Here is a 24662-nt window from a genome sequence, read left to right as displayed (position 1 = left end):
AATAACTTTAGTTTTGTTTGAGTTTAACATCAGAAAATTACAGGTCATCCAGGTTTAAACGTCCTTAAGGCTTGCTTGAAGTTTAGCTAACTGGAGTGTTTCCTGATAATATTACCTAAAGAAAGCATATATAAGGGGAATAGGATTAGTGCAAGCACAGAACCTTGTGGAACTCTGTGACTATTAACATGTATAAACTGAAATCGAGCTGATAAATACAATTTAAACCAGCTTAGAGCGGTTCCTTTAATGCCAATTAAATATTCTCTGGAATAGGATGTGATGATCAGTGGTGTTGAAGGCAGCACTAAGATCTTGTTGATGCTTTTAAGTTGATTCTCAAATGTAAGTTGCTTTGGATAAAAGCATCTGCCAAATGAATAAATTTAATGTACTGTAAATGTAAGATCTAATAAGACAAGTACAGAGACAAGCCCTTTGTCTGATGCCATTAGTAGGTCGCTGGATCTGCTGCTAGACTACTGGAATGCCCATCTGAAAATGTCACCTTGAGCTTTGGGAAATCGTGATTTTTTTTGTTTCACCATTTTCTGAAATTTTAAAATATCTCATATAATAAATCAAGATTCATCTGTAAAGAAAATCATTGTTAGCTGCAGCCCTTCTTTTGTAGCTGCACTTTTGTGGAACCAATTAAAGGTTTTATAAGTTTAACCTGTTTTTTATTTTGTTCATAAATCATTTAGTAGTTCTAGATGGATAGTCTTTAAAATAAAAAACTTTAGGGCTGCCATGTTGTGAAGAATTGCTTGGCTGGTGTTTATCCTTTTCTATTTATTGGTGCAATGCAATTATAAATGTTGGTTGTCCATTGTTAAATGCTCACGTGTATCGCACTTGCCAATAAGCCATCTGCCCAGCTACTGTAAATAGTCATTACTCAATAGTCATAGTCATTAATAAAGCTTTTTTCCAGAAAATGAGTTCTCAAAAGATCAATTTGAGGCATCTTCATGATTAACTAAAGAAATAATAAGGCGGATCACACACTCCACACAATTGGATTTTTCGTAACTCTCAATGCAAAAAGTTATAACAGGACTACTGTATAAAGCCCTAATAAATTATTTATTAACAATTACTAAAATCATTAGTTTGAACTATTAAGTCCTTTTTATTCTTTAAAAGATTCATCTAATTTGATTATTTTGAAAGCCGTGCCAGTGACATGCAATAACCATTGTTTTTGACATTTCCATACTGATTTCGGTTTGGTTTCTATCAGTATGTAGTGTGTTACAACATTAAAATGGGCACAATATCAGTCCTTTTATCAGTGGCTTTAAGAATGTCTAGGACAAAAAATGTCCCCAGTCCAAGACTTAAACAATGGGGAAAGCAGTGCCAGTGACAAGCAACAGCCAGTCTTTTTGTATTTGAATGCCCTCACATTCTGTTGTATAAATCTGCTGTCAGTATGCAGGACTTCAGTGAATATGTCAAGTCACTCCCTTTTTGTTCTTATTTACCATACCATAAGCTATCTGTGGCAATAAGTCTGCTCCTCCTCTGTATGTGATACTTCAAAGTGTACGTATGTATGTATATGCCATCAACGCTTGTAAAAATGTTTCAACAGAACCGTCTTATTTCAGCCTTTCCCCCAGTACAGTAGGCTGTGATTGAAAAGATGACATGAAACACCAATCAGCTGTAAAATTCTGAGCCTAATATTGTGTAGGCCCCCCTTTTGCTGCCAAACAGCCCTGATTCGTCGAGACATAGACTCCATTAGACCTCTGAAGGTGTGCTCTGGTGTCTGGCATGAGGACATTAGCAGCAAATCCTTTAAGTCCTGTAAACTGAAAAGTGGGGCTTATTTGTCCAGCACATCCCAAAGATGCTCAATTGGATTGAGACCTGGGGAATTTGGAGGCCAAGGCAACACCTTAAACTTATTGTTGTGTCCCTCAAACCATTCCTGAACCAGAGTTCCTGGCAGTGCTCATTATCCTGCTGAAAGTGGCCACTACCATCAGGGAATACCATTTCCATTAAAGGGCGTACATGATGTGCAACAATGCTTAGGTAGGTGGTACGTGTCAAAGTAACATGCACATAAATGGCAGGACTCAAGGTTTCCTACCAGGACATTGCCCAAAGCATCACGCTGCCTCTGCCGGCTTGCCTTCTTCAGAGTGAATTCAGTTGCCATGTGTTTTCCAGGTAAGCAACGCACCTGCACCAAGTCATTCTTGTGATGTTAAAGAAGACGTCATTCATCAGACGAGGCCACCTGTTCTGACACCTTTCTATTGGAAACAGCATCAGCTTCTTTAGCAATATGACCTTCAGTAGCTTGTATGTTGAATCGGACCACACAGGCCACCCTTCGTTCCCCACACGCATCAATGAGCCCCCGAACCTGTCGCTGGTTCACCGTTTTTATTTCCATGGACCACTTTTGTGTGTGTGTGTGTGTGTGTGTGTGTGTGTTGATGAACAGAAACAAAAGGACTTGTTAAAACACACACACTCTTTTTCATTACCTAGGGAACTATACAATACAGAGGAGTTGATTAGGATTTCCGACAAAAGGACAGTAGGCTCCAGCTGCCTCTCTGAATTCATTGTCATTAGCAGTGGAACACCAAGCCCTTTTCAAACTCATTAGTTGATAAAACAACCCTCTGATTTCCCATTAAAAAATCCATTCGTCCTCCCTCACTGGCGATGCTCACCCTCCACCGCATCCCTGCATTTCCACACCTTCAAAGCCACTCCTGAGATTGGGAAAGAAATGACAGCTCTTATTCAATTTTATCAAGATGTTTGTCCAGATTCCTCCCAGAATGAAGTGTATGGTTTCACATCGAACAATTATAGTCGGTTTTAAAAAAACTTTACAGCTTTGCAGCATTTACAATCTGCTTTTATTGTAGAATTTAATTTCCACCTTCTATTTAAGGTTTTTCCCTTCTCTCTTGGGATTTTGAACTGATGTGGTCTATTAAAGGGCTGAAATAGCAGTAATTGTATGTGATGCAGTTATTCTGTGACTGAATTTCTTGTGCACTTAAAAAAGCATTTCTGTGCATGAACCCTATATCCTTTTTCTAAGTAATCAACCTTCAGCTAAAAGATGAATCAATCATTTCTTGTTTCCTGGCAGAATAACAATTTATTTCAATTTAGACAAAAGGAAATACATATTTGTGCTTTGTGTAGTTTAATGAAGAGCTTTGTTTATATACACTTTGTACACTTTATATATAATTTGAATTATTACCACTTATTGAATATTATTAAATATCAAAGACCCTCACCCCCCACCCCCCGGTACCGATCTGATAATCAAAAAGGTAAAGCTAAAAAAAACATTATCTTTTGAATTTTCAAAAACATTCATTCAAAGATGCCTAGTGTCAAAATTCAAGTCAGTATGTCTCATTCAGCCAGGATCAACGTCAACCTCTCTGAACTCTTATAATCTCAAACAAAAGTCATGAACCTACAAGTACCAGCAGTGTTTTGTCTCTGTTGTAATCCAGACGAATCAAACCAAGACAGAAACCAGAGGGCAATCACAAACAACACCAGCCTGAATCCACACAGCTTAACCTTGTCTTTTAGCTTAATCACTCTTCGTCTGAGATCCTGAAGACGCACCTGAGCACACAGTTTTTAGAAGCAGATATGCCTCTTGACACATTTCCTCATTGTAATGTAGATCTGACAGGCAGTTTTGGTTCTGAGAAAAAAAACTAAAATTTAGCATGGAGCCGGCACAGAGCGTTTTACAAATTTGCATGGATATCCTCGTGTCGCAGCACTTTGTAGGTGATCCAGTAGAAGATGTTGAATATGAGGAAGCTTAAGGGAAAGAAGGCTCTGGATATGGTGTCAATGCGCTTGGCCCGGTCCACAAAACGCTTGTGAAGTACCTCTCCGCTGTATATGGAAACCGGAGGCGGGGGGGTGAACACAGTGGCCCCTTCCACAGTGGTACCATCCTTCGTCTGCAGGGTATGACCCAGTCCATAACCCCGAAAGTAAAAACCACGGCTCTCCCTCACCAGTTCCTCCTCCTGTGGAGTCAAGCATAGGAAAAGCAGATTGGCCTCTCGCTGTCAACAAGAATTAGCTCATAGCTTTTTACATTTCCTCTCAGTGGCTGATTCCCAAATGCGTTTGGGGTGTAGTAGCACAAAAGGGCAGCAGAGTGCAACAGAGTGAGAACATCCACAGGAAAAAAAAAAAGAAAAATGGGCCACCCTTTTAAAGGGATGAAATCCAGCAGATGATTTGTCAGTGATTGTGTGTAAAACACGCACTAAGTGAGTTTGTGCCTTTCATGTTGCCGCTACAGTACATTCAAGTCACAGAGGTAAGCATTCGTTTCTCTTAAAAGGAAATACATTATGATGTTTGAAAATACTCAAGGGTGGACTGGCCACTTGGGCTGATAAACCACAACGTGGAAAAAAACGCATATTGGTATGTGGCTTGATCAACTGGCCCATAGTGTGTGGTTACTGGCCCAGATGGTGGTGTGGTGGGGGCCGTTATAATATGATTGGTTATGTCAGTCCATCACACACTCCACATCAGAACATAATGAAACGGTTGAAACGCGGACCTAACCCCTAGTTCGGTTATTTGTGCTTCAAAATCATGTATAAAAACAACATAGGACGAAACACAAAAGGTGGTGTTAAAAAGTTGAGGGAGACAAAAAAGAAGTTGCTCGAGGCAGGTGCGGTAAAGTGCCAAAAATTACAAACTTTTCTTTTGCTGCTGCTTCTACTTCTACCGCCACCAGTGGAGACAGCTAACCACAAGTCGGATCTTTTTCTGGGTTATTGAAACAAAAACTACTAAAATGATAAATGCTGGCCCTATAATTATCAACCTGCTGTAGCTACTATCTAGTGGAAATTATTCTCCCATTTCAATATTTACTAATAGGATTATATTAGTATAACACTAATAGCCTCCTCCCTTTAATAGCAACGCATGCATGAGTACTGTTGATTTTTTTGTCCTACATTTTCCATGCATCTTGTAGCTGAGTGAGTGAGTTTCTGCAGCGATAAACAAGTGTATATTCACAAGCTTGAGAGTTTATGTATGGTCATTTTACATTTTGGTGCAGAAAGAAATTGTTGTTCATGTCTTTTCAAATACAATTTTTATTGAAATGGCCTGTAGAGTGTTTTTTGTTGTTGCCCTCTAGTAGTTGATTTTGGGTATATGCAGTATTGTTTTATTCCATGTGTCTAGCCCATAGACTGTGTATAAAAGGTCTAGCCTGGATCCAGCAAATAGGTGGGTCCAAATTTTATTGCATCAACGATCTATAAATTTTTAAGTCACAGATCCATGGTCTGGATAGCCACTAGGCTTGTATGTACACTATAATTTATTTATAGTACTTTAGGGTTCAACTGAGGTGATTACCTGAGGGGAGCTAGAAAATGCATTTGAATCGCTCATTTCATGATATACTGTACTTGCATAAAATTCTCAAGAATGCAGGAAAAAAGTCTCTAAAGATTCAGAGCCCCCAACAAATGCTTTGAGTGGGCTGACCACTCAACAAACTGACAAATTCCCGGGTCATTTTGTTTCCCCTAGTCTGCCCATGTAAAAACACATATGGGCGTTCAACAACAATGCTGTTCTGAAGTTGTTTCCAAAATACTCTGAAGCTGTGTCTCAATTCAGGTACTTCCTTGAGAATACCAACATGCAGTACACTGCGTACACCATATACTTACTTGCTTAGTGTGTTAATTTTGACAGGGTAGTGTTGTCTCAAATTAAACACTGCTGTTGTGCACAAACCGGAAATGACTATCGCAAGATTGCGCAATCCCCCCAGCACAGAGGCTGCCTGCAGAGCTCCAAAATAACAGCCAGGCTTTATCACCCCAAATAAAATGCTCAGAATCTGGTTTATTGTAATTCGCGTTGCTGTATTGGTGCATAAATAAGAATTATGTCAAATAAAAGCAATTGGCAAGTATTGTAACCACAACTGTACACTAACAATGTAATGTCTAATATAATAATAAAAATAAAGTAACAGTCCCCTTTTCATACTATTTCTGTTGTTTGTTTGTTTGTTTGTTTGTTTGTTTGTTTGTTTGTTTGTTTGTTTATTTATTTAGGTTTCACAAGGCAAGATTTTCTGTACATCACGAGCCAGATGTCAGTGATTTGATTTAAATTACTCAAAATGTAATGACAGAATAACAGCGGTACGAACATTAAAACTATCCTACAGCTGTTTTCCTCTGCCGTTGTTGCTGGAGTCTCTGCTGCGTTGGCTGCCAGAGGTCTGTGTGTACCAAGTACTTTTAGTACCTAAACCCAACCAAGTACTTTTGGTGCCTAAACCTAACCAAACTGCAGCCGCTTCACATCGTCAACAAAGCCTCTGGCGCTTAACTTCCCATTTGGGTCACAGAATCTGATAGGTCACACATTTTGGTGTCACACCGCTTCTCCCGTGTTGTTGGTCCCGTACCCTTCCGCTACGTAGCTAAAATGACGGCCATTGAGGGTGAGAAGTGTCCCCCGTTCCACACTCAACTTTTTAGCCGTTATGAGTGCACAATCGTGCGCAGCATTTTGCTGTACTTCTCAGTGTGAACACACTTATGCCCTCAAAATAGTAAGTGCAAGTATGAAAGTGTGCAAATTGAGACAGCAAAAGACTCTTCTAACCATCTAGATGAAAACACATTCTGTCTGATGTGAAGCAAAAACAGATTTTGGACCCAATTTATAAGATCCGACTATATTTTCTAATCCAGGTAGCTGGAAATGACCACAAGAAAATGTTAACACAGGCATTTACACAGGTAAGAAAACATAAAACATAAAGTAGAATCATTACATAACCGACCACAAAATGTATACATTTTGGCTCAGGTTGTTCAAATTAAACATACTTGTAACGGTTATCTATGTTTGGATTTATTAATCCAAACATATCTACAACTTGGGAAACAGATTAACAATCTTTTTTGCTATGTAGCAAGTGGTTCGAAAAGTTTTTGAGAGTTTTGGAAATGCCTTCAGAATAGCTTCTAGTGTTGTTAAATTACTTTTAAACATTGCAGTTTATTTATTTTTCAGAAAACTGTCTGCTTGCATCTGTGATTTGAATGTAATGGTGATACACGAGGGGCTCAAACCAGGGCTACAACAGGCACTAGTCTTAGATAAACTTTCTTTTTAATCAATTAAGCTTTTTGAAGTTTCTATGACACAAAGAGGGGAATTGGAGGGCATCATCATTAGAAGTAAGAAAAGAAATTATAATATTCTGGAAGTTAATTAAAACTTAACCTCCATCTCTCCTTTTCAGCTCTTTTCAAAGTTGCAGAATGATAGACCTTTCAAAATGCCTATTAATAAAAAGTCATGATCTCAGCTACACCAAAAAAAACTTGCACATGGTATTATGCTTTGATGAATGGCGGGGCATACAGTGAATGAGACATTGTTCCCGCCCTCTGAAGAGAATATTAATAGACATTTAGCTTAACTCTGACAGCACTCTGACACTTTGAGATATTCACTTCAGCAGGGGAAAGTGAAGATGTGGGATCTAAATTGGATGATTAGTAGTCAGTGTGAAGTGCCCTGTAAGCTCTGATCCCTGCATCCCCCTCTGTTTCTCTCTCACTGACCCTGGCAACTCCCTCGTACTCTGCCAGACTTGGCAGTACTGTCAAAGGTCCAATGCTACTAATTTATTTCACACCTGTCTCCACCTGTCTCCTACATTCTCTTCTATATATATTTATTTAGTCCTTTAAAAAACTTACTTTACATCTGATCTCTGCCTACTGTCCTTTGCTTGCACCTTCACTGTTTAGCTGAAGACTATGCCACTAACTTAATTTACTGTAAACTTCCTCTTTTTTACCCCTGCCTAATTTTGAGTAAATTTAAGGTTACGGTCTGTTGCCCCAGTGACAAATTTCACCATACACCACCAACAGGGGGATAGGGTATTGTAGCTCTTTCAGCACAGCTTAATTGTCCCTCCTACTCCTTGCTAAACGATACAGTACATCATGTGCTAAAGCCTAATGGTGGGTTTCTCTAAAGATAATAAGTGTGATTTGTTGGCATAAGATCAGTTGAGACTGCTCTGGTTCTCACATTGTGCTCTGTGGAGAATTTTTCTGTTTAGACATAAATAATGCTAACTCTAAAACTAAAAGGTTTAGTTCGACATTTCAGGAAATACACTTGGCTGGATCAGAAGATTGACACCACTGTCATTTCTGTTCAGTAAAAATGAAGCTAATGCCAGCAGCTGGTTAGTTTAACTTAGCATAAAGACTGGAAACAGGGTAGCAGCTAGCCTTCATCTGCCAAAAAGTAACAAGTCCATCCATCCATCGTCAACCGCTTATCCTGTGTACAGGGTCGCGGGGGGGCTGGAGCCTATCCCAGCTGTCAATGGGCGAAAGGCGGTGTACACCCTGGACAGGTCGCCATTCCATCGCAGGAAAAAGTAACAAGTCTAAAGTTTAATTTTTACACTCTCAGATTTTGTGCAGATTAAAGAAATCAGATGTAACCTGTTAATTGTGGATCTTCAGAAGGTGACTGTAGCAGATTTTAGATTGTTCTGACGGGGTCTGGCTAGTTTTCAGACTTAATGCTGAAGATAAACTAACTGGCTGTAGCTTCATATTTACCTTACATACCAGAGAATGGTAATCTTCTCATCTAACTCCTGTCAAGAAAGTGAATAAACCTATATCCCAAAACTATTTCTTAAAATTAGACAATTAATAGACTTAAAACATTAAACAAACTTAAGTATTGCTTTGTCTTTAGTAAATGCAGACAGTCTTTAAAGTATCCTGAAAAAAAGAGATTAAAGTTTGATAACAAGGAGAGAACAAGAGGAAATGTATGTTGAATTTAAATTAGCCTTAAAACAGTTATACATTGGGAGAGATTAAAATGAAAGAATTCAAAGTTTTGTAATGTTGGTATAAAGAGGCAAAAGGTCAGAAAGTAAGGGCTATAGTAACAGGGAGGGATCAGCACAACGTGGGTTTGGTTGTGGGAAAGATGTCAGGATATATTCAGGTTTGAAGTGAAAGTTGCATGACACAATTAATTTGGAGGACTGGGGGCATGGACAAAAATTGGGTTGACACAGGGTATATCTTTTACCCTGGCACAGACGCTGCAGTGCTGATTCAGATTCTTGTAGGCTGAGTTGTTACCAGGGATGTCATTCGCTTTCCGCAACGACTCAACACTCCCAGGCTGACTGGCAAACACCTCCATTGGAAAAGCAGGTAGACAAATTAAAATAATTATTATTTCTCCTTATTTCAGCTTTTGTTGTAAAAGAAGAGTTTGTCGGTTTCTTTAAGAGAAATTCATTAGTACTGAATTTATATTTGGGTCTTCACATTTCACTGGGAACAAGAATTCCCCATGCTTCATTTAAAATAACTTACCTGTACCATGCCAAAAATAAAGTGATTAAAGATGCAAACTTCAAATTCAAACAACAAACTCAAACAGACGTTCTCGGCTTTTAATTAAAGATGCACTGTGAGTGTGATAGTACAGGACGTTATCTGCGGCTGTTAGTTTAGGGAACTAGCTTTGAAGATGAATAAAGAATCCTCAAGGAGCCAGTTCAAGTTATTTCTGTAAAGACTATAAATGGAAGCTGTATTTTTTATTTTTATTTTTGTAATTTTGAAGTCTTTGACATAACTGTTTGTCTAGTTGAAAGATGTCAGAAACACAAAGCTGGTAAAGCGCATTGATTAAACCTGGTCAGTCTGGGATTTGTACACTCCATCAGATTCTCAATCTCTCTCTTGTACAACACATTGGGTCATGTGTCAGTACCTCTCAGATGGATAATTTGAGACCTCAGACTCCTCAGTGGGAGTAATTGTGCAACTGAATTGGAAAGGGGAAGTCCTTTCTCCAACAGACCATCATTTTCTCTCTCCTGTATCGATGCAGGAGGGCAGACTGCCCAGTAAATCTGCTGGACTCTTCTGTCTTCACGGGGAACTTTGCCATGAGTCTGGGAAGCTGTCCAGCCTGTGAGCTGTTTAATGGGATTTTCAAGATGTCCCGTCTGTTTCTCCTGAGACAAACCTCTCTGTGTCAGAAAAAGGTCTCTCATCTCTCTGTAAACGCTTTTATTTGACAACTCACTAGCTGTTTAGCTTGATAATTATGAAGATGTGAATGCAATATGTGTACAAGAAATGACCCCCTCTATTCTTAGACCCTCAATTCAGATAAAACTCCTCAAAAAGATCCTTCAACGGGGAAAGAAAATGGTAGTAACCGCAAGAAGAGCAACAGAGGATGAATGCCTCCTTCAGGGAATACAGACATGCAATAGATATTGTGCAGACAGAATAGACTAAAATAGTAAAATCAGAGAATGGACAACCAGGATTGTGACAGTCCAGGGTAACTATTTTGCTTTGTATTTTTAAGTCCTTTTCAGATATGGAATATGTAACATTACTGGTTTCATCTATCTGTTAAAGCGATAAGTTTGAGTCCCAAAAGTGACTTTTATGTTAATGGTTCTCACGGCTTCATTCAGACATGACAGCGGGCAACAGAGAGAGAGAGAGAGAGAGAGAGAGACAGGAGCGCGGAGTTAAAAATGTTATGATAGCAAGGGAGAAGGTTGTCTCTTGCTCGCCCACAGGCTGCATCACTGATGGATTTTATAGTTCTTACTATGAATGATGGGGTCCTACATAAACACAGAATTTTCTGCTTAAATTAGAACAGTTTTGGTTATTTTACATGACCGATTTCTGCCTGTGCTATTTTGCCTTTGCTCTTCTCAGTGGTTTGCTCAATTGGAAAAAGGGGAAAAAACAAATCTGAGTGAACCACATCCAAACAATCCTCATGAAGCAGATTAGCTGAGTTTTTGTGTTAATTACCACCTAAGGATGTTTTTGCCCAAAACTTACAGTTTTATACCAAGTGTTCAAAGGCTTTAATGCATGCCTTATGAGAAAGCAGTACTAAAGAACACTTCAGTATTTTAAGGGACCTAAGAAAATATATCTATAGTGCTCGCTAGCTTGCCATATTAAATAATTGAAATGTATATGTTATGGACAAGTTGTATGTTCTACAACAACAGTATAAAAAATGCAGTTGAAGTATGTCACGCTGCCAACAACAGGTTAGAATATAAAGATTTATCAATGCTGGAGTGTGGATGCAGGGTTTAGGGTATCCCATTGCCAAGGGGTTGGTAGTTGCTCTGTGTCAAATGTAGTGACAGCGGGAAAGGATCACAACGACCCTTCACAGGTCAGTGCTCCCCATAGAAACGAGCTGAACTGAAATGAGTTGATCTTCCTCATTTAATATGACAGCCAGCTGTAGCGTGTTGATGTTGTCAGTTCCTGAATATACAGTGTTCCACAATAACAAGAGGCATACGTCAATATTATAGAGGCTGACAAGGACTGGAGTGTGTGTGTATGTGTGTGTGGTGCTTACTTTTCTGCTACAGGATGAATGCATGCATGTGGGTGTGGTTTACACTTACTATTCTTTGCTGCCGCTGCTTTTTCCTCAGCCTGATAAACTCCTTGTGTTGCCTTGAGACAAAGTTAACTGCTGCGTATTCCAGCAGGGCAGCAAACACAAACAGAAGGCACACCGCCATCCAAATGTCAATGGCCTTCACATAGGATACCTGGGAACAGACAAGGTCATCAACAGCCAATCAACGAAGCCACTTGGTAGTCTGTGGGTTGTTCACAAATCTACCCATTCCCCAGCTCTGGCACGTAATGACACACATCTTTGGAGTGGCCAAGAAATGTAATGAGTCAATGGGATGTGGGCAGTTGACACATAGCCAGGAGACAGGTCACAGCTAAGACTCGAGTAGAGCCCGGGCCGAGTCGTTCATGAGAGAAGATATGTCACAGCAAATCAACAACGCCCACTGAGCAAGCATTGTGTGGAAACTTCACTCAATTGAGCAGCAGTTTGCTAACTGATAAAGATACATGCATAAAAGGGGGGTGGGGGGAACAGGAAATGACACATCACCAGGGTACAACCTTGCAACTCTTGTGAACATTGAAAACACTTCATCCATGTTTTAATCAACACTTCCACTGCATTACAGTATCATTCTCCAGATGACACACATCTTACTCTTTTCTCACTGTGTTAACATGCCAATTAACACCTACTAGGTTTTCTAAAATTCTTAATAAAAGTATGACAACCAAATGGAAAAATCCAATTATTTACCACTTCATTCTATGGTTATCCTTTAAAATGGTTCTTTTTCATATTTCAGGGAGTTCATTTTTGTAACCATTTGAGTTAAAACACAAAAAAAGAGGGTAGCTGGACTACCAAAAATCTAAGTATCCACCTAGAGTCTGATGATGATGTCAGATTGAGGTTTAATTCTAGGACAGTATGTACTGTATTCTATTAAGTATTTCAGACATTTGTATTTCTCTCTCTCTCTCTCTGTATGTATGCGTGTGTGTGTATGTGTGTGCGTGTGTGTATGTGTGTGTGTGTGTATGTGTATATATATATATATATATATATATATATATATATATATATATATATATATATATATATATATATATGTGTGTGTGTGTGTGTATGTGTGTATATATATATATATATATATATATATATGTATATATATATATATGTATATGTATATATATATGTATATATGTATATATATATATATATGTATATATGTATATATGTATATATATATATATATGTATATATGTATATATATATATGTATATATATATATATATATGTATATATATATATATATATGTATATGGTTAAAAAAATAGAAATATTAGAAACAGTTTTCCTTATAATACAGTCCAATACACCAACAACTACAGCTTCAAAAATCACCAAACCAATGAAAAATGACCAGTTGAGAAATGCACAACCCCCCCCCCCCCGATTCTGATGTAAATATTTTGCATTCACTGCACAAACTGCCCTATTGCATATATTCTTTATTATTCTCTTGTAGTTTTTTATACCGTGTCAATTTAATGTTTTTCTATTTATGTATTTTAGGTTTATTATTATGCAACACCTCACCAAAGCAAATTCCTTGTATGTATAAACCTACTTGGCAATAAAGCTGATTTCTTATTCTGACTGTAACTCACATCCACACTAGGGCCAGAACCAGTGACAAGGGCTATGATGTAGACATCTATTCATTTTAAGGGTTTGCAATCTATACAGTTCTGGAACCACTGGTTAAATCTGGGTGGGGTAAGTACATGAGCAGCGCACCACCTCCCTCATTACCACTACTGAGGTGTCATTGAGCAATGCACTTAACACCCAACTAGTCCAGTGGAGATACTCAGTGGCTGGCCAATAAGACTGGTTGTATTTGGCAGCTTCAAGGTGTGAATGTAGCTGTGTGAATGCGTACAGGGTGTGTGTGAGAAAGAGAGCCTGGCTCTCAGCAAATTATTACCCTTCCTCAAGGTCAAAATGCACTCAAACTCTACAGCCACCAGTGAGTGTTCACTGGTAGCCCAAGTGCTGTTGCTATGGTTACCAGCAATCTAATATACCTTGTGCACTGATTTAGAACGTCGGTTAAACTGTTCGCCGAAATTATCGTCATGGTATTCTAAAACGTGTGAATGGGCACCGGCCAGCCAATCAGAAAAAGTACTTACCGTGATGATGGTATAATACAGTCTGTCTCTCCCTAACCTTGTCCCCCAGGTACTGTGTGCCCTGTCTTTCACATGCCAGACTCCAGTGTTCTCATCCCACCTGGCCCTTGTTTGTCTGCTCCCTAATTAGTCTCTGGGCTTGTCCTTAATCAGGACCTGCCTCATGCAAAGTCAGCATTTCCTGACTAAATATTCCCTAATAGGTTGTCCCATTCCACAAACCCCTCAAAATGCCTCTTTTATCCAACCTTGGTAGACACAACTAGTGCAGCTTTTGCAGTCCTCAGTGACCAAACATGTCTGTTACTTGTTTCATGTAGCATTTGGGTCGGGTTTGTCAGGAAATGTCAGGTATGAAAGGTAATGACATTTCTAAATCATGTATCACTTTTTGGGGAATATGTCAGAGCAAAATGTCAAAATAGTCCACAAGTTACAAACACAGGCTATAATCTGTTTATTAGATTTTTTGTCAGTGACCTTTTTGTTGGGCTGATAGCATTAATGCTATTTCCTCTCATATATACACTTTCATATTGGAGGAAAATGAGCAAATGATTGGCTACAAAATATGTCTATTGGTTTTGGCGACCAATATTACTATAATATAGAACTTTATTTGTGCTCCGCTGACTTTCAGACACAGAAACATTTTACCCCACTAAACTGAAAGAAATGTACTGGTGCAAAATGTTGGGCTCTGATGATAATTCATTACCTGAATCTCTGTTTGTATGCTCGTCAGTTTTCTCAGTAAATAGTCTGACTGCAACAAACAAAACACCTTTCACAACGTACAAACCATTAAACATCTTGGTCACTAGTCTCCAGACTCACCTTGGGCAGTGAGGCCCTTGAACCAGAGCTCTGCGTGGTCATGGTCAGTACAGTGGTAATACCCAGACCCACTCTGGCTGGCGCAGCGTCCATGTTTATCCAGAAAGACACCCACGAGAGGATGACGATGAGGAGGGAAGGGATGTACATCTGGATCAAGTAGTAACCCATTTGACGTTCGAGGTGGAACTTCACCTCAATGCAGGTGAATTTACCTGTAGACGCATGATATAGTACATTTTAACTGTCTTGCTAAAAGACAGCACTGTTATTTAATTATGCTGTTAGAGTGGGAGAATAGAATGTAGATGGATGCTAACAATATAGGATAGGATTTTTGTTACTGTTCTTTGAACTGTTAAGCAAATCATATGTTTAAATACTAACAAACCATCAGTTTACAGTGTTCTTAAAGTTGTTTTAGTTGTTGAATCTCGTATACCTGCCTCATTTTACATGCATCTGGAGAAGAAGTCAGCTGAAGCACTCAGTTACAATTTGGATTTTCAGTGTGGGGTCCCTTGTTCTTCAAATGGAATTCATTATGTACCTGTGTTGTAATGCTTAGTGCAGTAGCCCAAATCCTTCTCCTCTTTTAGCACAAACTGGGGGAGGGTGAGATCATCAGCCACCTGAACAGGGTTCTCAGAAAGCCACTCAAAGATCAAGTCATTCATGGTGTAACCAACTGTGAAAAGAGGAGATAAAGAGGAGAGATAAAGAGGAGGGAGAATTTGTTTGAATAAGGGAGAAATAGTAAGAAATTTGTATTTTTAAATTTTTTTCAACTTTAGCTTAGATTATAGACTGAATAGACTGAATTCTCGTATTCTTCATTTCACTTCTTTCCATGTGTCTTGCACATAATTTCAGAATAATTCTGGCATGCTTTGGTAAGGTGACGCATGTCATTATTTCATCATGATATGCATTTTACTATTTCACATTTTCAAAATTACATTGACTTGCCAAAGAGGGGTATCAGACTGTTTCTAATATACAATATCTCAGACATGTCAAACCCATTAAACTGGGTTAAGGTAGCGTATCACCAATGCATTTGTGCAAAGGAGTCATGCTTTTTACTTGCAACTACACTCCAGCATTTTTAACATCATACTGATAATATTTCAGCGAAGAACATCAAAACAAGGGTCTGTGTATTGGTTACCAACTATGACAGCGGAACACATCAGTCACAGGACATAACATTAACATTTCTTGTTGCATTGTATTACAAAAACAAAGCTGTTTACTGAATTTGTTTTTAAAACTGCATAAAATCAGGTGCACCAGCCCACTAGATGTTAAATATTTGTATTACTGTTATCACTATTGCTGAGATTCCCACCTGCTTCCTCTTTCTTAACCCAATTTCTTTCCTACACCACAAATCTAACTGTGATCTTGTTACCTAGTATAAAATCTGTGCATGAGAAGCATCAGAAACCTTGGCTAATGAGACTCTGAGAGAGATACTCAGGGAGAGACTCAGAGAAGGAGAGAGAAAGAGAGACAGAGAGAAAAACTTGGAAGGTTGTGGTGGTGATGCTTTTGCCCATCTGTCCAGCTACCAGCTACCCTCTGCCATCATGTTTGTCAAAGTAAAGGTCACCCACCACAGCTACAGTCATGTTATCACGGTTGCTTGAAGGTTACAGCATAAGGGGGGAGCATGAGGACAGTGGGAAATGTGCTTACACACACTGAGCTGATTAGTGTATGAAATCTTTCCAGTGCACATTACCATCCATGTGCAGTGCACCAATAGTAATGTACAAACTGTAACATAATGGAGTATATATTTATTTTTGCAAGTGAATATACACTTTAGTACAACACTTAGACCACTCAGGATAAGTAAATAATTATTTTGCTTCCACACACGGTTGATTTGCCTGCTACTTTTGAGGTTTGCACTCCTTCTCGCAGCTGCCTGATTATAGGTATATTAAAAATGCATGCCAGATGCATCAGCAACGCAGGATTCCTTGCACATCTGAATAATACTGATGTCTGGTGAGACCCTCTAAGGCCTGAGCTACAAAAACATCAATTATTCAAAATGTTATACCCTATCCTGTACCACACGCCTGAAGAACAATGCCCATCAAACACACTTAGCGAATTCTCTTCATGTACAAGATGTCATTCACACATCCTGCTGTAAAAAGCAAGGGGAATAACAATGCCTTCAATGATTTCAATGATAATGGTCATCTTTTCTCCCGCCAGCTACAGCTAAGAGGTGTGCAATAAAAATGAAATTCATGAGGCAGAATGTCTGGAATATCTTAGCAAGGTAAAGTAATTACTGTTAGTCACATGCCATCTTCTTTTTCATGTTAAAAAGCCATTCACCTAATGAAAGCCACAATCTTAATGCAGCCACGGTTATGCTTCAGATTAGCGGTCTTAGTCTTGCTTTTTACTCATCGTGTTAATTACAAAGTACATTTGAGGTTCCTGGACACTAATGGCTAAAGGCAAAGCGAAGTGGTATAAGCTGCATATATGGGGCTTTGATGTGTCAGAATAAGGCTGAATCTTATGGTTGGTTCTATTTATATTTCTATATAAGCCTGTGGCATGAAAGGGCAGAAAAGAAGATTGGCCTTGGCTTTCTAAAACCCCAAAGATAACTCTCTGCTTTTCTTTCTTTTTTTTCCATCACTCGCCTCTCTCTCTCTTTCTCATGTTGAACAGTGTTTCCAACACTGTGGTAGTGGCAGTAAAACCTATAATGTCCTCCTTAACATCAAGCCAAGGTGATCACACCCTTGGGTGGTGTACTAGCACTTGTCAACACAAGGCCAAGTATTCTCACCAGGCCTTTAATCAGAAACTATTACGTCTTCTCTAATGGCAGTGTGATGCACCAAACACACACACACACACACACTCACTCTGCTGCTTTAAGCACACATCTGTTTCTCCTCTCGCTTACACTCCTAAAGGGTAAAATATCTTTATATATTTTTTTAAGCTGGATGACGTACATGCTGCACTAAATTTATTGGATTTTTTTATCTGTTTGTCCCTGCATTCATTTGCAGAAATAAATCCTGCTACCTTCAGCACAAAGAGGGAGTTCTGTACAAACCAATACCTCTTGTTCTTGTTGAATCAGATAAGGACACAGATAGAGAGACCAGCTTTCAGCTTGACTTATTTATTTGTGAGAAATGCTTCTGAAAAGGTGCAGTGATTTCATGGTACGAGTGCTCCTTCTGTCGCCTCCCTTTTGCTAGACTTAATTCTTTTGTCCCTATGATGGGAAATTAGGTTACCTCTAGGCGCAGGGGGTGGGTCACATATAATAAAAGGGACACAAAATTAAAGTTTTATTATTTATATCCTGGAAATTGGTTTCATGAGGGCAGATACTATCTCTGCTAAAAGCAAAGGAATACTGAAAGGGGAGAATATTATTCTTGCCCTACTTTTTATCAATTTTATAACATTTTAAAAGGTTTCAAATGCCTTCTGTATGGTTCTTGAACTTTCCAGTTTTAATAAATGTACATTAAAAGTGAACAAGTATAAAATGGTAAATAATTTACGTAGTGTAAGGTGACCAGATTTCTGAAACGAAAACCGGGGACATTTTTGGTTGGGTGGTCAGTATGTCATTAAAAAATATGTTGTTATGAAATAAAAAAGGGGGAAGATTTTGGTTTTATAATCTGTCAAATATAACTCTTCTGAATGAAATCAAATCATTTTGAGGCAGAAACTACCTTTCAGTCAATAAGTAGAGGCTGTAAATACTTTCTGGCAAGTAGAATACTGCATTTTATGTGTGCGTTTGGCCATTTAAAGGTATTTCAACAGGTAAAAAAGACTGGATCGGTTGGTACACAGCAAGTTAAATAATGTAGAGTCATTAGGATAATTGCAAAAAAGATCTTGTCTTTATTTTATATGTAACTTAGCAGTAAGTCATGTTAATTATAGGCTACATTTGTTTTTCAAATATGAACAAGGACATTAGAGACAGACCTGCCAAACACATAATCTATCAACAACAACAGGCTTCAATTATTGCTTATAATAGGGTGACCAGACGTCCCCATTTTCCGGGACAGTCACCGTTTTGGTGGCCATTCACCGTCTGCAGCTGTCCCCGGAAATGTCCCCGTTTTTAACTGTGTGTTAATCATACGCTGTAGAAGGTGTTAACAGACTTGAAATCAGATTTACGTGGTCAGAAAGACAGGACAGCAGAGCAGACAGGTGTTGTGGTAAAAAGTGATTGTTCGCCAAAAATTGATTGCCGTCTGCGGGAGCGTGTGCAGCATGTTAAAGCTGTATCGCCCAGTCTCTTCACATCTTCACGTACAAATAAACATCACTTTATGTCCATGGTAACAGCAAAGATGTCTTTGTGATACTTTAACGTTTGTTTTAACAGAATAATCACAATTGTAGCCAAATAAGTGTTTATAGCGTAAACAGGCCTGACATTTATATGATTATAGGCAATAATAGATATATTTGGAAAACGGAATGTAGCCCATAATTATGACTTACTGCTGAGTTATATATAAAATAAATACATGATCTCTGTTGCAATTATCTTTATGACTCTACATTATTTAACTTGCTGTGTACCAACCAATCCAGTACTTTTTACCTGTTAAAATATCTTTAAATGGCCAATACGATCCATAACGTGCAGTATTTCACTTGCCAAAAAGTGATTGCAGCTTCTACTTATTGACTGAAAGGTAGATTCTGCCTCAAAGTGACTTATTATTTTATTCAGAAGTTACATTTGACAGATTATAACTCAACTCTACTTTTTACCCTTAAAATACCTTTAAATGTCGAAAACAACACATAATATGCAGTATACTTGCCAGAAAGTGATTTCAGCCTCTACCTATTGACTGAAAGGTAGTTTATACCTCCAAATTACTTGATTTCATTCAGAAGAGTAAAATCTTATTTCAGGTCTGTTAACACCTTATACAGTCTATGAATAACACAGTTAAAAACGGGGACATTTCCGGGGACAGCTCCAGATGGGGACAGGGCACCAAAACCGGGGACTGTTCCCAGAAACAGGGACATCTGGTCACCCTAATGTAGCGGCACCACCCCATACTGTTGCTAAACCTGTCAAGCCTGTCAACCTGTCATGCATTACCACTCATTTATCTTAGTAATTTTTGAAATAATGGGTCCTTGATTTTAGACAGTGGTACATAAAACCAGGCTCCTGTTGATTTTGTCCAGACGCAGTCAATTAGCTAGCTAGCTAAGTAACTAAGCTAATGTTACCTTCATGAGTTAGTTGAAAACACTCTTTGGCTGACTAAGTGACCGTTGACTCGTTTTTAAAACGAGAACCATGTAAAGGGGTCTTAAATATTAAATATGTCTCACTTTCAATGTTAGAAGATTAAAGCTTTATAGTGTGAGGACTAACCCATGTGTTTTGGCTAAAGTTAGCCTACACTCTGATCTAGCTGGCATCCATGACTGGCTTCCACACAGTGAGGAAATACTACACAGTGGATGTGCATGTAATGAAAAAAATGTCATTTTTTTTTTAATGTAGCATGTAACGCCCCTGCTATGTGGAAGTCGTGCTGGGTTAATGTAGGTAGTAAGCTAGTTAGCCTGACATGCTAATGTTCGCAGCTTATGTTGTGAAACAGTTCCTATCTCCTGGAATATAGCAAGATTAGACACTTTACAAGCCAGGCAAAAGGCAGAAAATTGGGGAGAGTGGGAAGATAAAGAGGAAAGTGAGACAAAAGGAAGAGGTAGAAGAGATGAAGACTCACAGCTTTCAAGCTGCATGGTACAGGTCTGAATGTCCATAGGGAAATTCTTCAAGTCCATAGGGCAGGACAGGGTTAGTGTCAGCCTGAGATAGACACAGATACGAGGAGCAAAAGGGGATGTCAAAAGGCACAAAGGGGATCAAGGAAAAGACACCAAAACACAAGGCGAAAGTTAACAGACTGAACAATAAATCAAGTCCAAGCTACTTTGCTTTTACAAATTACAAAACAAGAGTTGTATGTGTTGCAAAAAAAGCCTAAATAGATTTTCCTTTAAAAACAGTAGATTGGAAAGAATATTGAGTTACTCTGCCATTTGATTACTCGTCACACCACTGTTATGGCAAAGTAATTGGTATAGGTATCCCTACATAATTTGTTGTGCTGTTGATGCATTAAGCTTTCAAGAATCCTCAGAGAAGAGAGAAAGAGCCATTTGGGAGTCTGTCTGGAGGAAAGCTGTGTAATTACCTGCTGTAATGCATTGCCCACAGGCGAGACAAGAGCCGGCAGCAGTATACACTGAGGCACACATTTGCTACTGTGTTATGATGACACAATATCTTTTTCACCAGCTGAAGAACAAACTACAAATACCCAAGTGATTGACTCTCCTAACATCGCATATATTCTGTCATGTATTTAGAGCAGACGAAGATGTTTTGATCCATAATCCATAAACAAAACATAATTAGGGAGCAGTAAATCTATGGCATGAGGTAGTGATTATCTGTATTTGCAATACTGAGTCTGAATACAACAGAGGAATTATGTAGTATATGTCAAAAAATGACATCCTATTAAAATGTATGAATATTAACTTTTTTAACTTCAGTTTTTAAGCAACATAATATTTTACAGAAAAGCAGGCTCCCATATGGGTGAAATTAGTGTGTTTTCATAGGCAAAATGACCAGTTTGGAAATGTGTTGCATTTTCTTTCATCCCTGAAATGTGCAAAGATAATTTTTGCAAACCTCTAGTCCACACTAGATTTGTTTACATTACAACCAAGGTTTTCTGTACTGAGATACAAATTAATGTCCATCTTCAGCACTTTAAAATGCTCATTTTCAAAGTACTTTTAAAAAAAAATTTTCATTGTGCATAAATGAATTGACTTATTCAACAGTAGCCTCCCAGATTAAGACAACAACAACCTGATTATATCAAAGCAGTTGAGAATGAATGAATTACATGCACAGATGTTTTCACATTATTCTGTAGCTACATCTCAGTTAAGCCCCTGATGTCATTTTCCAACTGGCCATAATGGTACTCAATGGCTCAGATCTTTAAATGTTGGGAATATTATTTTAGTTACCTGATGCTGTACAGAACGCTGCCATCTTGGAAAATCCGCAGCAGCTTGTTATCAGTTGTGACCTCGTGGAAATTGGCTCCTTTCTCGTTTGCAAAGAATAAATCAGGTTTCCAGATGGAGTCCAACATGGATGGATCCAGATCAAGGGAATCATCTGGGTATTCGCTGTACGCCAGACGAGGGTCATTCCAGTTTTGCCGTAGAAATACATTGAGCCTGTAGTCCTGTAGAAGAACTCAGGGTAGTTAATAGAAAATGTCATCAGTGAAGCTTGTAATACAGAAGGAGAGCTTAGAAGTGGATCATTCTGCAGTTGTTATTTGAGAAGTTTCTGGGAACGTTCTGTTACTGGTCACCATTAGAGTCCATTCTAACTGATAATAAATTTATGCTGACCAAAGCTTTTGTACTATATGAAAGTTGTAAGAGTTGACAAGAATTACATACATTACATGATAATGTGTAGCAATGTGAATAAAATTAAAGAACACGGTCAAACTCCATATCATTCTTGTTGAAATGCCCCTGCTTCACCGTATTCATCAGATTTTACTAAAGTAACTGATTGACTAAGATGGTGTACTGTTTGTTTAGTGATTGTAGCCACGTGCTGCTGGTGAACAGAGGGTTGGCAATGCAAGCCAGGCCAAGGACACAATCATTCCTGCCTGCAGCCATCATACAAGACTAATTAAATTAGAATTCTAATCTGTGCAATTAATTCAGAATCCATCCATGGGCATTGTAAATTGTTTCTTTTCTTGCTTGTTCACTTCATTTATCAGAATAAAAAGCATGCTTCACCAGTACATACAATGACATCATTAGTGTTTTTGTTCTCTGGGCTGACCTGCCTGGAGGTCTAACCCTGTGGTCCTCCCTCAGACACCCTTAAACTGTTCACTGGTGTATTGTGCTGACCCAGCAGCTATAACACTGTAAATGCAGATGTGAGGACAGCCATTTTTCCCTGAACCCCTCGTCCTCTCTTCCATACCACTTTTCATTCACTTTCTCAATTTTTCATTTTAATTGCAGAGTGGACAGTTCATTATCAGCATGTCAGTGACCCATTGGTCTCTGAAGGTTGCACTGTTATGCTCCAGGAAACATGAGGGAACAGCTTCAGCACTGATTGGATTAGGAAAGAAGATGGTAGGAAAGAAAGGGGATGGAGTGTTTCAAGATTTCTATATAAATCGTGGGGTGATACGCTAAAATAGAGAAATAAGAAAATAAGATACAACTAAAACAACACAAACCATACCCCATAATCATGTCTAGAAACAAATAAACTGCAGTGATATTTTTAAACATAATAATGCCATTTTTTCAGAATATACAATATATGTGAAACATTTGAAATCTCCATGGTCTTCTTACCATTGTAGTTTCTGTGATCGACCCAAAGCTGTTGATGAAAATATTACAGGTGACATTCACAGGTGGGCCTGAGGGAGGAAAAAAGACTGAATTTACATGTGTGGCTTTTTAAGGTTCATTTTCTTTATTACTTTTCATACAGTAATTGTGACTGAAAATGTTGCAACAACATAAGTCATGTCAGCTCCTTTTCTGTAGTTGAAGAGCCTACTCTATAAAGACTCTAGGGCCTGGTCTGAAATGGCCTGCAGTGTTTAAAAAAAAATAAATAAAAAACTAGAATATGGCTTCTAATAACTAAAACTGTATGTACATTGCACATCCTAGTTTAAAGACCAGAGGCACTGCCATTTTGAACAATGTTTTTCTGGCCTTTAATTCAAGTGCAATTACATCCAAAAAACTTCTCTTAAAACTTTTTGAGGTTGGTTTTAGTAAACGATTCTAGGGAAATTGCATTATTAAAATTCAGAGCAAGGAAGGTCATAGATGGGTCTGCCCACATTTTGGTCTGAGAAAATTGTCAGTGTGCAACTCTTACTTTTTAAATTATGTTTATATGCTACTACTTTACAACAGCAAATACATTTAGTGAGAAACGTCACCTGAATTACATTTTTGCAAGCGTATTTGCAAAATCTTGCAATATTCTTATTTAAAATCTTATTTAGTCCTGGTAGTAGCTCTCACGATACATCCACTCAATGGCATGGTTATGTTTAGGCACTCAGAGCACTTGGTTAAGGAAGATCGTAGTCTTGGTTAAAAAGTCAATAATGACTTGATGTACTTATTAACATTTAACCAAAGCAGTGATCTAACCAAAGTGCTTTTGTTGCCTAAGCCCAAATATTTTCACACTGAGTAGCGCCTCCCCAGAGGGGTCTGGAAGGAAAGATGTGAGGTAAAGATGGTGTTTGAGGTAAAAGAGACAGGTACATGCTGGTGTTCTACAAACAACAGGAAGATAGTTTTTGTAGTTTGGCTCATTGGTTTTGACTGCTTATGGTCAGAAATTGGCAAGGCAAGTTTATTTGTATAGCACATTTCAACAACAAGGCAATTCAAAGTGCTTTACATCAGACTTAAAAGCAACACAGGAAAATTGAAAAAATAAAACACATTATAAAAACAGGATAAAAAACAGGGTAAAACAGGACAGTAAAAGTTACAGTGCAGTGTACAATCAGGGCACTGAAAATCTAAAGACAAAGAAAACCGGATGTTACAGTGCAGTGAAAGGTACCAATCTACGGCTTTAATTAAAAGCAGTGGTAAAAAGAAAAGTCTTCAGTCTTAATTTAAAAGAACTGACAGTTTCAGCAGACCTGCAGTTATCTGGGAGTTTGTTCCATATATAAGGAGCATAATAACAGCAGGATTTTGAAATCAATTCTTTGACATACAGGAAGCCAATGTAAAGACCTCAGAAGTGGAGTAATGTGATCCATTTTTTTAGTCTTAGTGAGGACTCGAGCAGCAGAGTTCTGAATCAGCTGCAGCTGTCTGATGGATTTCTTAGGGAGCCCTGTAAAGACACCGTTACAGTAGTCGAGTCGATAGAAGATAAATGCATGGACAAGTTTCTCCAGGTCC

General features: G+C 38.4%; 1 protein-coding gene across 3 annotated transcripts in view; it reads right to left on the bottom strand.

The window, feature by feature from the left end:
- Positions 1 to 3122: 3122 nt before the first annotated feature.
- The window catches only part of glra4a (glycine receptor, alpha 4a), a 58559-nt gene continuing 37019 nt past the window's right edge, over positions 3123 to 24662 (bottom strand). For 2 of the 3 annotated variants that reach the window (XM_046031411.1, XM_046031413.1), the window contains 8 exons: positions 23067 to 23134; positions 21684 to 21907; positions 20360 to 20442; positions 15115 to 15252; positions 14565 to 14779; positions 11564 to 11713; positions 9175 to 9285; positions 3123 to 4049 (listed from right to left, as the gene is read on the bottom strand). In XM_046031411.1, the coding sequence (XP_045887367.1) occupies positions 3759 to 4049; positions 9175 to 9285; positions 11564 to 11713; positions 14565 to 14779; positions 15115 to 15252; positions 20360 to 20442; positions 21684 to 21907; positions 23067 to 23134 (1280 nt within the window). In that variant the 3' untranslated portion in view covers positions 3123 to 3758. Of the gene's footprint in view, positions 4050 to 9174; positions 9286 to 11563; positions 11714 to 14564; positions 14780 to 15114; positions 15253 to 20359; positions 20443 to 21683; positions 21919 to 23066; positions 23135 to 24662 lie in introns of all 3 variants that reach the window. The other variant, XM_046031412.1, reaches the window with a different exon arrangement.

The sequence above is a fragment of the Micropterus dolomieu genome, linkage group LG19 (assembly GCF_021292245.1).
Source record: "Micropterus dolomieu isolate WLL.071019.BEF.003 ecotype Adirondacks linkage group LG19, ASM2129224v1, whole genome shotgun sequence".
Lineage (NCBI taxonomy): Eukaryota > Metazoa > Chordata > Actinopteri > Centrarchiformes > Centrarchidae > Micropterus > Micropterus dolomieu.
Note: the sequence above shows the minus strand (reverse complement) of the source record. Positions and strands in the feature narration are given on the sequence as shown.